Source organism: Lynx rufus, unplaced genomic scaffold (genome assembly GCF_022079265.1).
Source record: "Lynx rufus isolate CCGP_SWC_20201006 ecotype Redwood Valley unplaced genomic scaffold, mLynRuf1.p SCAF_13, whole genome shotgun sequence".
Classification (NCBI taxonomy): domain Eukaryota; kingdom Metazoa; phylum Chordata; class Mammalia; order Carnivora; family Felidae; genus Lynx; species Lynx rufus.
The window spans coordinates 45,888,084-45,900,982 of record NW_025814827.1 but is presented as its reverse complement, the minus strand read 5'-3'; the positions used below and the strand labels follow the sequence as shown (position 1 = coordinate 45,900,982).

The window sequence follows — 12,899 nt, the reverse complement described above, 5'->3', positions numbered from 1 at the left end:
TCACGCTTAGGTCCTGGAGACAGGGAGGAGGATTAAGGGGATCCAGGGTTGTAGCTCACTCAATCTCTGCTTGGCTACCACATCTATGTACCCTGCAATGACAAATGAACACACCTACTCAAAGCAATACAGTCATCTGCATTTTATTTGCACCTCCCTTTGCAAGTTGTTGATTTTCCAACTGCTCTTTCCACCCGGGTTCCTTCAATCCCATCTCCCTCAAATTCCCCCATGCCCAGGAAAAAAATATTAGTTTTTGCCAAGGTAGACTCAGCTTTCTCAGCAGGCCTGCCCTATGTTCTCAGGGGAAGTCTTTATCTAAAGCTACAGCAACAGGGTGAATCCTCATAGGACCACACCTTGACCAGAAGGAAGGCTGGATCTTTTCAGAGAGCAGAATTGATTTTGGGGGTGAAGTAGGGTGTAAGGTGAGCAGTATATTAGGCAGAGGTGGGAAAGACTGATAAGTGCTGGAACAGTACTCAGGAGTTAGAGCCCAATCTCTGCCCTGGTGAGTTCTCTCCAGGTCCTCAGAGACGGGATGGGGTCCCTCCACCCACTACCACTGTTTCCCCAGTGATGTAGCTGGCGTCTTCAGAGCACAGGAAAGACACGATGCCTGCACACTCATCTGGTTTGCCTATCCTGAGGAATAAGGGAAACAAGGAACGGAGTAAATATCAAACAGGCCAGACCCCCTGACCTGGCCCTCAGGGCATGAATGTGCTTATTCAAAAAGTATCAGATGATTTATCAGGACCAGTGTATGAGCTTCTTGTCAATCAAAAAGGGTTACCATGAAGATAAGTTGTCATAATAAATACTGCCTAAATACTGCACGCTGTAAAAACCACCACACATTATATTCAAATAATACAGAGACACTCTGTGTTTTAGAGAATCAGGACACCACAATCCAAAGTCATACAGATAATCTGGTGAGCAGCTATTTTGTTTCACACGTGTGTATACTATTCAAGTGTCAGGTAGTCTGTTAGACAGTAAATGGTTTGTTTAAAATGATTCCATTTATATTGCTTCAATTCACAGACAACTTTTTCAGGAATCTGTTTTTGTCCCTTAAAGTTAGGTTCATTTTGTGAGAATGTGCTAATTCTCGGTGTTTGTATCAGTGATTGCATAGTTAGGGAACACTGTAACCTAACCAAAGAATGCTCTAGAGGTGGGGGTAGAGTAGGTACCTCAAACTTAGAAGGCCTGGATTAGTGGTTCTCCATCATAGCTGCACACTATAATCATCTTGGAGGCTTAACTTCCTTCCCACCCTGGCCTCTCACCTCGCGAAGGGAAAAAAAAAAAAAAAAAGCCTAGGTTCTATATTGGACCAATTAAAAAAGAATCTCTGGGAGTGGAGCCTGAGCATTTGTAGTTTCACAAGTGCCCAGCTGATTCTAACGCACATCCAAGATCAAGAAGCATGGGTGTAGACATTCACTGAGGCTCCAGGATGACAATGCCCTTACTTGTTAGTGAGTTGTGAAGTAGGTGTGCAGCTCATGCCTGACATCAGAACAGCTTTGGGTGCACCTGAGGGGATCTGGAATGTTTGGACCAGCAAAGAGTAGGCCTTGCTGCCATGTGTTCTTGAGAGAACAAGATGGAGAAGCTAAAGAGAAGACAGTTTCCAGAAGCCACAAGCTGGAGAGAGGAAGGGAAGTTAGAGGAAAAGGAACCAAAGATACCTGAACAGTTTGGCTAGCCCTATGGGGAAGAGGCGAGTTTTCTTAGCAAGGGGAGTTTTGGGACTTAGTAAAGCTCTTCATTCCTTTTATTTGGATTGTAGGATCATCAACCTGAGCTCTGGAAACATGGCTTTTTATTCAAGGGGAACTAAAAAAGCAGGGTTTTGGTCTTGGTCTTGTTCCCTGGATGCTAGGGATGCCCAGAGATGGAGGGAACACCCAGGTGGAGAGAGGAGTCAGGGTTTTTCTCAGAATGGTGCTCTGCTGAAACCCAGATGCCTGTGTTTGGTTTTTGCAATGCAGGTGGATCCCTAGCACATGCCACCATAGTGACACAGTGTTCATGGACTTGGGAAGTCTGTGTGTGCTCATGTTGTCTGTGGGACCAAAAGACAGCAAGCTGTGGGCTGTGTGAGGGAGTGGAACTTTTGTCTTTGTCCTTCCTAACCCTCCCCTGTGACAGTCTTACCTTGTTATCTGCATGGTTTCTTTTATGCTCTCCTCCCTTTCCTTGTCCATCCACAACTGCAGGAAAAAGGGACATCTCTTTATGTGGCAGAAGAGGACGACAGGGAGAGGAGAAAGTGCCACCCTTATGTCAGCTGAGAGGAAGGCTGGAGAGGACACCCTTTTACTTCTTAGTCCTCCTCAGTTCCCAGTTGTTTCCCTCCTCTGTTCCATTCTTTTCAGGTGCTAGTGAGGTTGTTGCTGGGTGTCCCCAGTTCTCATCCACTTAAGGAAAAATGAAACCACATGAGCAGAGGCTGAATTCCTGTCTCTAGTGCACACCTCAAGAAAAGCACATGTGGGGTCTGATCTGGACCAGTGGCTGGTATGGGTGGGCGGGGAGGAATGTCAAAAAAAGTGCAGGGATCAGGGCGGAAGGTACTGGGCTTCCCCATCTGGGAAGATGCCCCTAGGGGTCCTAGGGGTCCCAGGGGTCCTCACCACACGGCTGAAGCTAGTCTTGATGAGTCCTGGTGCCAGGCAGTTCACCCTGATGTTCCTTTGGACCAGCTCTTTGGCCAGGTTCTTGGTGAGGCCTAGCAAGGCTGTTTTACTAACATTGTAGGGGCCCAGGCCCTGGGGAAAGGAGACAATGCATTAGTGTCTTTGTTTACAGTTCATTCTTGGTTCTTATAGTAAGACAGGACCAAGGGCAGTAGATAATAGGGCATCTCCTATAAGGGAGGGTCCCCAGCTAGAAAACTGTCTTGTGGCTAACCCGCCCCTAGGTTAGGATTTGTGGGGGCAAGGCATCTATTTTGTGGGAGGCGGCTTGGTGGTGTGACTCCAAAAGGGGACACATACTAATTAGGATCACTGGGGGAGTGGAAAAATGCAGGACTGGGGACAGATGGAAGTAGCAAAGAAGGGGGGATCTTACAGGAAATGGGGTGTAGGCTGCTATGGAGGCCACAATCACCACTGAGCCGCCTCTGGAAAAAGAAGAGAATGAACCTCTTCCCAATGGGAACCCTGGCCCTCAGCCCATATAAGGTCCATCACATCCACGCTCCCTCTCACTGTCTGTACCCTCGTTTCTCCATCTCTGGCACCACTGCCTTTGTCATGAGGGCTGTGGCCTTCACGTTAATGTTCAGAATCTGAAACAGAGAGAGAAGGAGAAAGAGCATGAGGGAAGAGCTGGAGAAGGCAGGGTGAGGAGGACTTATGGCAGGGTTCCTGGGATGTTTGTTGGGCCTTGTGCAGATCTCAGATGGTTTACTTGGACCATACAAGTACAGAGGCCAAGGCCTGGGGAAAAGCACCTCTCACCGGCTTATTCAGCTAGAGAATGATGCATTAGGTTTGGGTGAGAAGGAAAGGAACCTGGTTCTTCTTGTCTCGTAACCAGCCAAGTATGATGTGACCTATATTAACAGGGCTGCTTTGGACTTGAGCTGGATTTTCTGTGTTCCTTCCAACTAGGGAGAACTCGGAATTGGGTTGGCTTACTGGACCTGCCCCAGAGTGGGCCATGCTGCTCAGGGAAAATGTGGCCTGACCTTGGGCACTCGGGATTGTTTTAGCATTTCCCTGGCTTCTGAGTTAAGGAATGAGATGTTTTTGGCCCTCCAGGATGGACTGTCTGGCTGGATATTTATTGGAAAGTGGGATCATGACGGGAGCACTTTTGCAGGAGCTGGAGCACAAGCTACAGTCAAAACCCTGCATCCGTAATTTGAAACAAATGCATAACCCTCATTTATGTAGTTCTAGGCACTGCTGGGATATTCCCCTCCCGTGCCCCCATGCTGACTTCTTATTTTGAAAATTTTAATCTTACAGAAAAGTTGAAATAGAAAAACAATGAATATCCAGAAGGTACACTTTAGATTCACCAATTGTTCACATTTTGCCCGATTTGTCCTATCTGTGTATCTATATAGTTTTTTCCCCCTGAACCACTGAAGATAAGTTACAGTCATCACAATGCTCTATCAGTAAAAACTTTAGCATTTTTTCCCAAAGAATAAGGACATTCTTACACACTACCATCCATTATCACACCAAGAAATTTAACATTTGTAATAATGATTTTACCTAATACGCTGTCCATAATAAAATTTCCCCAGTTGTCTCCCCAAATGTCCTTATTTAAAAAATCCAGAGTTTAATCAAGGATCAACCACTGAATTTATATTTGATGTACTGTGACATTTTAAAAAATGCAAATTAAAAAGAAAAATTACTTGGTTTAAGACTGATTTTCATGTGGTCTTTATTCAGACTGCTCATGAAAGATGTTTCTCTACTTTAAAGAATATCAATCAGGAACTGAGTCACTGAAGAGCATTTGGCACTTTGGTCTTTATGTCTGTGAAACACTGATAAACAAACTATAATATTTTAGTATCCTTAAACTTCAGTGTTGAGAAATTATTGATGACATCAGAGTAAAAAGCAAAACCATGGGAGATCATAAAAAATTTAGCATTTCCAAATCATGTGCGAATATTAACCTTAGTAAACAAAGACAAATATTTTAATTAAGGCTTTATAATTAAAAACTGTAGTGTGTGAAATATATCACAAATATAATTATACACGCTCACATTAAAACCAATATTCCACACTTGAATTTAGACATCTGGATCTCAGATTTTCTTGCCACTGCAGTTAAGAAGAAAAGGGCACAGGTCTTTTGCCAAGATTATAAGTTATAAAGCGGTAACTTAGGTCATTTCACCAGAATTGATATTTCACTTAACTAGCAGCTATTAACATTTTCCAGCTAATAAGAAATAGTTCCTTTTTAGAAGCTGGAAAGGGGATGGGGTGTGGATAAGTTTAGGTGTATTAGCTATTGGCATATAGTTGCCATGTCTCTGCTGGAAATAAACCAGGAAGAGCCTGGATAAGCATGTAGGGGGAGAGAGCTGGGGAATGAATCACAAGAAGGCTAGCAAGGAGCAAATGGAAGAACAAAACTGGGGAGAAGCAGAAATGAAAGAAGGGCAAGGATAGAAGAAGCCACCCCCCACTTGCCCTTTACCAGGTGCACTCCAGGTGTGTGCAAATCACAAGGATTCCTCACATTTACAGTGAACTTGACAAATGAATTCTAAAAGCAGACTGAGTTTGTTCTGGCCGTTTTCTGAGGCCTGTCCCCTGCTCCTTTAATCCCCTCTCACCTTGTCCCACATCTCCTCGGTGGCATCCATTATGTTTCCAAAGAAAGGGTTGACGGCGGCATTGGAGACTAGGATGTCAATGCCCCCATGGAGGTTCACAGCCTAGAAGGAGGAGTAAGGTCTGAATTAGGACTGCAGGTTAGTAAGGGAGGTGCACTTATCAATGTTGATGAAGAATTCCTTCTTAGGAATGAAATGATGTCAAAATGATGTCTCTTTTTCATGAAACATTTCTCTCCCAAGCTACCCTAAGCTCTGCTGCTAAATGTTTCAGGTTGTCTAGTTTCTTTCTTCCTGCCCCCACTTCTAGGGCTGCTGCTGACCTTTTACTCTTCACACTTTCCCTTTGGGGAGCTCCTCGATGCTCATGGCTTCTTCAGTCCCACCTCAAAATCCATTTCTAGACGCTTTCTCGTTTCACACCCAGTCCCAGCCCCATTTCTCCAGTTTACTGTCCAGTTCTCCTTGACTGAGTTACCATTATCTCAAACTCAACCTGTCCACACCTACTTGAATGGAGAAACAGTTTTAAATAGGCCAACAGAAAGTCACCCCTGGAAGGGCCTTTAGACCACCCAGCCCAATGTCCTCATGGTGAAGGTAACAAACTGTAGTCTAGGGAAGTGAATTTCTCAGTAATGACATAAGAGGGCTGGCCAGGAACAGGAGGCCTGCTCCCTGGGACTTTGGGAGAGGGCAAGTGGTCTGCTCAGGGCACAAAGCTAGTTAGTGGGGGCAGATCTGAGGTCAGCATCCCTTCTACCACAGAGGTAATACATAAGAGTCCTCTGAAAGTGAGTTGAGCTCTCTATGAAACTGACTACCCAGGAGCCACGCTGGGGAAGGCACCAGCTTGGGTTTAAAGCGGTTTCACACTTGGTTATGATGTCATTTTCTCTCCCCGCCCCCCCCCACTTTTGGCTTACAGGCATGGAAGATTCAAGGCAGAAACTGAGATTTAAACAGGGAAAGCCAAGAAAGGGAACATTTCACCTCGCTAATAAATTGTAAGTAGATGGCGAAGGCATGTGCCAGAGTAATGAGTGGCCAAACAGAATCTGCCAACAATACGTGACTCTGAAACCAGACGATGCATTTGCCCAGAATGGGCAATTCTGATGCCTTGGGCGAGCAGCACTAAACGGGCCCTCAATCAACTTTGTGCTTCATGATTTGGCGCACAGAGGGGTGTTATTAACAATGTGTACCATCTGCTAGCTCCCGTTTTAACTAATTATTCTTGCTAACTAGGTGCTAAGCTCAGTTGCTTCTACACTGCTGAAGGAATGCTTGGGCTGTCAACATGTAAATTTAACAAAATTTAAAACCACCTAAGCTTTTAAAATCAGTATGAATACTATCTGGTGCTCTGTAACTTTTGGTGTCCCGGCACAAGGCCCCAGCCACCTGCTTTGGCTCTGTGTAAGTTTCGCCTATGGATTTTGGACGAGCAAAGTGCAGAATAAGCTAGAAAGGGATGTTGGGGGTGGGAAGCCTAGCAGCTTGGAGAGGGGAGAAGTCTAGGTTTTGCCCAAACAGACAGAGAACCATAGAAGATTAATGAGAAAGGCATTATGACTACCCAGGTGTCTCTTAAGCCTGTTCTAAATTGTGTGATCACTACACAAAAGTGATTAGGAGTTGGGTGCTGTTTTCTGATAGATATATTTTTTAGAAAAAATACCATCAAGTGGAGAAGCAGCCGATCTAGTTTCTGCTCCCCACACCTTTGAGAAGCTTCGCTGTGCAGATTTAGAAGCTGCTGGATAGTAACCATCCTTAAGGGAGGAGCTTTTCCCAATGCAGGCTAACAGTTCTTAACAGGCAGAACCCATCTCAGATTGCTAACAAGTACCCTATCCTGTTCTCCACCAAAGAGTTGTTTTTGACTCATCCTTCCTATTTCCCATTTCTTGACACCGGGTTAGGAAGAAAAAAAATCTTGGTTGGTTCCCACTAGAGGTCTCTTGGGCATATCCATTCTGGTCCCACTGCTGCTGCTCCAGACCTGAATGACAGAAACAGCTTCCTTGCTAACATCCTTGGCTCAGAGTCTTTTCTACTCTAATATATCCTCTTACCAGTGCCAGATTATCTTTTTAAAATGTAACCATTTTCATCTTGCTCAAACCTCATGTGGCTTCTTATTTCCTCCAAGAACATCCAAGCACCTTTGGCAAGCTCTGGAGGCCCTTGTCGCTTGCCCTTCCCACCAGCACTCCTGAGCCTATGCTCTCTGCTGTGAGTTCACAGGGCTCCCTCTACCCTTCAGTCCCTCCTTGGTTGGCTGCTCATTTTGCGGGGTCATTTGAAATCCTGTCCCAACTCCATCTATCCAGTCTCACGCCCTCCTCGAGGTCTACCTCAAACCCCACTTCTGAGCCAGGGCTGTAGGACTGGTTAAGTGGAGCTGGTCAGGGTGAGAGGTTGTTTCCCTGACAGGATTTGGGCATTAAATTGCTATGCACATTTCATATGGCCAGTCAGCAATTGGCCCAGGATTCTAGATGGCTCCCTTCACCCTTGGGATCAAGGTCCTAATCTCAGACACTGTCCAGCAGCCTATTCCAGGAAAGGTGACTTTCTTGGACACACATTTGGCTCTCTCCAATGCTCATTCGAGTATCTGCCAGATGGTTCCTTAAAAATGGAATGACTTTATATGGTCTATTATATCACGGTTTACCATTGTTTAAGGTATCCCTCTTCTAAGATTACCAAATTATTTCTTCCAGCCTTCCTATCCGTTCACACAATCCCTTACTTTCCATCTAGGGTAGATTCTCCCTTCTACTCTAGGGAATAAAGCATGTGCCCTGAGCCTGACGGAAGAGTGGCCTCCTTTGCCAGATATTCCTATTTTCTTGGGTAGCTGGAAGGTTGGTGCCAAATACCAATTCTGACACTGGCTTAGACTCTTTTTCTTTTTTTCCAAGTTTATTTATTTATTTTGAGAGAGAGAGCACATGCGAGCAGGGGAGGGGCAGAGAGGGAGGGAGAGTGAGAGAATCCTAAGCAGGCTCTGTGCTGTCAGCGAGGAGCCTGAGGTGGGGCTCAAACTCATGATCCCTGAGATCATGACCTGAGCCAATACCAAGAGTCTTATGCTCAACTGACTGAGCCACCCAGGTACCCCTTAGACACTTTCTCTGAGACTAAAGTCCAACTGTGCACCAAAGGCCTGACCCGATGCTAATGGAGAAATGCCTGGTGGTCTGTAGTCAGCTTGGCTGGTCTGGGTTGACTTACAGCTCTTCCTAACTGGCTGTGGGAACTTGGGATGTCGCTCCAGCTTTCAGAGCAGAATGTTCTGAATGTTCCAAAACAGGGAGAATAGTCCTTGCCTTGCTTGGGTTGTTGTCAGGTTTAGAGATAACCCATGAAGGCTCTGAACAAAGTGAATGGCACACAGTAGGTGGTTGAAACATGGTGGGGTTCCTCCTAGAGAAGGCACTCGAATCTATAAACTAAAGACCATGGGATTGATTATTAGCCCAAGGGTGGGAACATCTATTTTGTGATTGTATTTACCTTTCTTGTCTGCCCAATTAGATTGGAAACTACTGGAGACCCAGGACCAGCTGGTTTTCTGGGGGACCCAAGGGATGATGCAGAGTTGAAACATTAGAGTGGTTTTTGATTCTCTGACTGGGATGGGATGATTCTCAGAGACATAATAGAAAGGCACACAAAAATGTGCTGGTGGATTGGTGCATAACGCATGGTTATGTCTTAGTTAATAATGCGGGCTTGGATCACACCAGTGTTGTCTAGGAAAGCAGGGAAGTAAGCTTAGACTGGCTCCCTTCTGCCACCTCCTGGCTCTCTGCCCATACCCTTGCTGCTCACCGTGGCCACCAGTCGCTCCCGGTCCTCGGCCTTCCCCACGTGGCACACGGTGCCCACCACGCTCAGCCCCTCCCCCTGCAGCGCCGCCACTGCCCGGTCTACGTTCTGCTGCTTCCGGCTGCTGACCACCACGTGGGCCCCGTCCCGGGCCAGGCGCCCGGCGATGGCAAAGCCGATCCTATGGGCAGAGAGAGAGTCAATGCCAGTATGGGGGAAATGGTTGAGAGATGGGCCCTGGAGTCAGAATGCCCGGGCTTGAATTCCAGCTCTCCATCTGTATGACCTGGTGTCTACCTTACGTGTAAGAGGGCTAATGGCATAGCCATTACCATACAGATGGACATGCTTCACATGTTTTTAACACTCATTTACTTGTTTCTCCTATGGTTTTGGCTGTCAGGCTACATTCCCAGGCACTGACATTACCTTCCACAGGCACCTTCACAGTGACAGTCCCCATGCCCTGTAGGGACTGAAGGGAGAGAAATGAGCTAGGGGTGTAGCAACAGCCACTTCAATGATTAGAGGGTCTCACTCGAAAGAGCCCCTGCCCCCCAGATACCTTCCTTACTAGTCTACATCATCTTAAAATTCTGTTGTTAATTACGTTTTGGGGTGTATGTGAAAGGGTGGGTCTCTAGTAAAAAAATGTAAATTTTTTACAATACTCTCCTGGGAGTAAGGGTTACACATTTTGCAACTGTTGGCTATTAGCATTTCGCATACATTGCATTTTAGATTTGCTGGCATCTAGCAAAGTCCTGTGGGGATGAGAAACAGGGATAGACAAGAACGGTGGGTGAGAAACAGGCTGGGCAAGGGCAAAATGTACTGAGCTAAACAAAAACCTGGACGCATGGGTCTTGTGTCCCATCTAGGTGAAGGGCTCCAAAAGTCTGGAACATTTCCATAGTTTATGGAGGCAGAGGGACCGGATTTTTGAAATCTGGACTGTCTTGGATTTCTGGTGTTTGGTCTTCCCAGACTCTAGGGGGGGCCGTTTGATTGGGGCAGCCCGGAGTTACTGGGAGACTGGATTTATGCAGGCAGTACTGAGGTGGCGCAGTTGAGCCAGAGGCAACAGTGGGAGGAGACTGGCAGAAGTGGAGTCAAAGCAAGAGGATTCGGTCAGGCTGCAGGCCGACCACGTGGTTCTTTTCTTCTGGGGTCGGACTCTTCCCGGGAGTGACTCTTGAGGACTTGGGCCGGGAAGCAAAGGTCAAGGGGATAGTACCAGTTTCCAGATAGTGGGGGTCTCAGAGACTCCGGCCCGGGCACTCACCCGTCTGTGGAGGCCGTTACTAGGGCCACCTTATTGGCGAGCGAGCCCCGGCGTGCCATCCCTGAGCTGGCCTTCCGCACAGACTCCCACGCCGGCGCGCAGCAGTTCAGCAGCAGCCTCGCCTGCTGCATGGCCGCCGGACCTTAAAAGGCTCTGCGCCGCTCAGGATAGGTGACTGCCCGCCCCGCTCCCCGCCCCGCTCCCCGCCCCGCTCTCCGCCCCGCTCTCCGCCCCCCGTCCGGCAAGTCCCGCTCAGCGTGGGCCCTTCACACCCGGAGCCGGTTGTGGCCGCGGGCGCCCCCTGCTGGCGCACGGCCGCCGCGCCCCGCCGTCCTCTGCGGCCGTGGAACAGTGCTGTCTGCCAGGGTTTCCTCCAGGGGCCCGTTCATACTTCCGCACGGACTTCCCCACCCTTTGGCAACGCTCTCCACCCCCATCTGCTTGACCCTATTATTTGTCGGGGTGGCGGAGAGAGCTTTGAATTGATTGCTTTTCTTTCCCAGAACTTCAAGATGGACCTCCTTCTCCAAGAAAGTCTGGGTCTACGTGTGTGATAGCTTACAAGAGGGCAAATGCTTTGAGATTGCCCATGGAAGTGAAGCCTGTGGTCCTCGCAGAGTCACCAGGTGAGGGTCTCAGATGAGGGTGGAAGAGCCTGGGAGACAGATGTGATGGGGAGGAGTAGCTGGGCTGGGTCTAGCACTTCACACTGGCTCAGGGTCTCCTCCATGCTCACAGTCCTGGAGGGCTGACTCTGATCACTGTGGTAACCAGCATGCAGGGAAAAAGATCCTGACTGGACAGGACTTTTCATACCCTCTACCGTAAGAGGACTGCCCCATTGTACAGGGCCTAAGTGGTAGCAAGAGGTGAGAGGATCTCCCAGCCAGTGGTGGAAATACAAACTCAGGAGTACTCAATTCTCCATAATCACCATGTCCCCTGGTCTTAGCCTCCATCCTAGTTCAATAAATATTTATTGAATGTAAAAGCACTTTAAAAACTGGAAACTACTAAACACATAGTGATTATTGCCACCATAGAGTAATTATTATTGTTGCTACAGGCCAGGCTCTTCATCTGTAAACAGAGGATGCTGGAGGAGATGATGAATAAAGTCCTCTCTAGCTGTAAATTCTGTTCCAAGACTTCACCCTACCCTTCTGCGGAGCAGGCTGAAATGATCTCCCTTCTGGGTGTCTGGGAGAATTAATAAATCTGGATGGCTTGTGGGATGCTGTACAAAGGCCCCAACAGATCCAAGTGTTAGTGTCTGAATTGGTTTAACCCAGTGGCCTCCAAAATGCCAGGCTGAGATGTGCTGATCCATGGCAAAGTTTTCACTCGTTCAAGGCAAATTGAGACAAATAAAGATAATATAGTGAGTTTCATAAAGCTAATATTGTTTAATTTAATAGTTCTTTATTTTGCTCCTTTTTTGGGGGGGGTTTCATCTTTTTGTTAAGAAAAGATGATGAAAGCAGATGGGTAAGTTGAAAAATGTATTGTTATCTGGTGAAATCACCAGTTTGGCAACTCTGTGTCAGTCCATACAGTTAGAGGAGAGAGAATCCTCGTCTGTGAAATTCTGGGGATCGCTGTTTAATAGAATTCATGCTTGCTAGAGATTCACTTAGTATATATGTATAGTTCTGCAGAGCAGCTAATAAAGGATTTCAACATTCAGAAGGGGATGTATGGGTAGCGAGTGATCTATCAGGCATGCACTGGATTTATAGTATATTCCTCAACCAAGAAGCTACAGCTGCGGTACTCGCTTTGGTACTCAGCATATCCTGATGAGATAAGAGAGCTTACGTCTAATTTTCCCCATGCCCGGGGAAAACTGACTCTCTGACTGGTGCCCCTGTGTCTGAACCTCATGAATTATTGATGACAGAGGCTGGATAGCATGACACTCCTCTTCCTCCTCCCCTGTTCAGAGCTAATGCACTGTGGGAACCCTTCCCAGTGCTCTCCACCTGTGGGCCTGTGGGGAGGGTATGTAGGACTGGAGAAGGGTTCTCAGGGCTTTGGATTCAAAGGGACAGGCCTTCAGGGCATATCTGATCTCTCTTCACCTCTTGCTCAGAGGGGCTGAGGTTGGGTAGAGAGTGAGGGAGACCATACTTCAAAGAGCAAAGGGTTTTGAAAAGAGAATTCTGGTCAGGAAACTTGAACATCACATGACCCCTCCTTGTCTGGGCAGGGTTGATATATGACCTCTGGCACCATTTCTTTTGGGACATTAGCGAGAGGATCCGTGAACTGAAAAGGGTAGAGGGAAGGCAAGGAGTGTGGGAGTCTCTAGCTGCTACTCTTCATCAAGCTGATTTGTTGGAGATGGGGACAGGAAATCTTTGGGGGAAAAACATGGGTGTGTAGGAGTCTCTTTAAATGGGGAACTTTAATAGGCAATGGGATTGC

General features: G+C 47.2%; 1 protein-coding gene and 1 long non-coding RNA gene across 2 annotated transcripts in view; one reads left to right on the top strand and one right to left on the bottom strand.

Moving 5' to 3' along the window:
• Positions 1–127: 127 nt before the first annotated feature.
• Positions 128–10,637, bottom strand: LOC124508833 (dehydrogenase/reductase SDR family member 4-like). Its single transcript, XM_047075480.1, has 8 exons — positions 10,473–10,637; positions 9,191–9,368; positions 5,342–5,443; positions 3,240–3,310; positions 3,091–3,142; positions 2,652–2,786; positions 2,173–2,228; positions 128–645 (listed from the first exon to the last, which is right to left on the bottom strand). The coding sequence occupies exons 1-8, from the start codon at positions 10,601–10,603 to the stop codon at positions 531–533; spliced, it is 840 nt and encodes a 279-aa protein (XP_046931436.1). The 5' UTR covers positions 10,604–10,637; the 3' UTR covers positions 128–530.
• The window catches only part of LOC124508837 (uncharacterized), a 17,922-nt gene continuing 15,323 nt past the window's right edge, over positions 10,301–12,899 (top strand). Inside the window, exons 1-2 of the long non-coding RNA XR_006961317.1 lie at positions 10,301–10,643; positions 10,976–11,098. This is a non-coding gene — a long non-coding RNA (uncharacterized LOC124508837). The remainder of the gene's footprint in view (positions 10,644–10,975; positions 11,099–12,899) is intronic.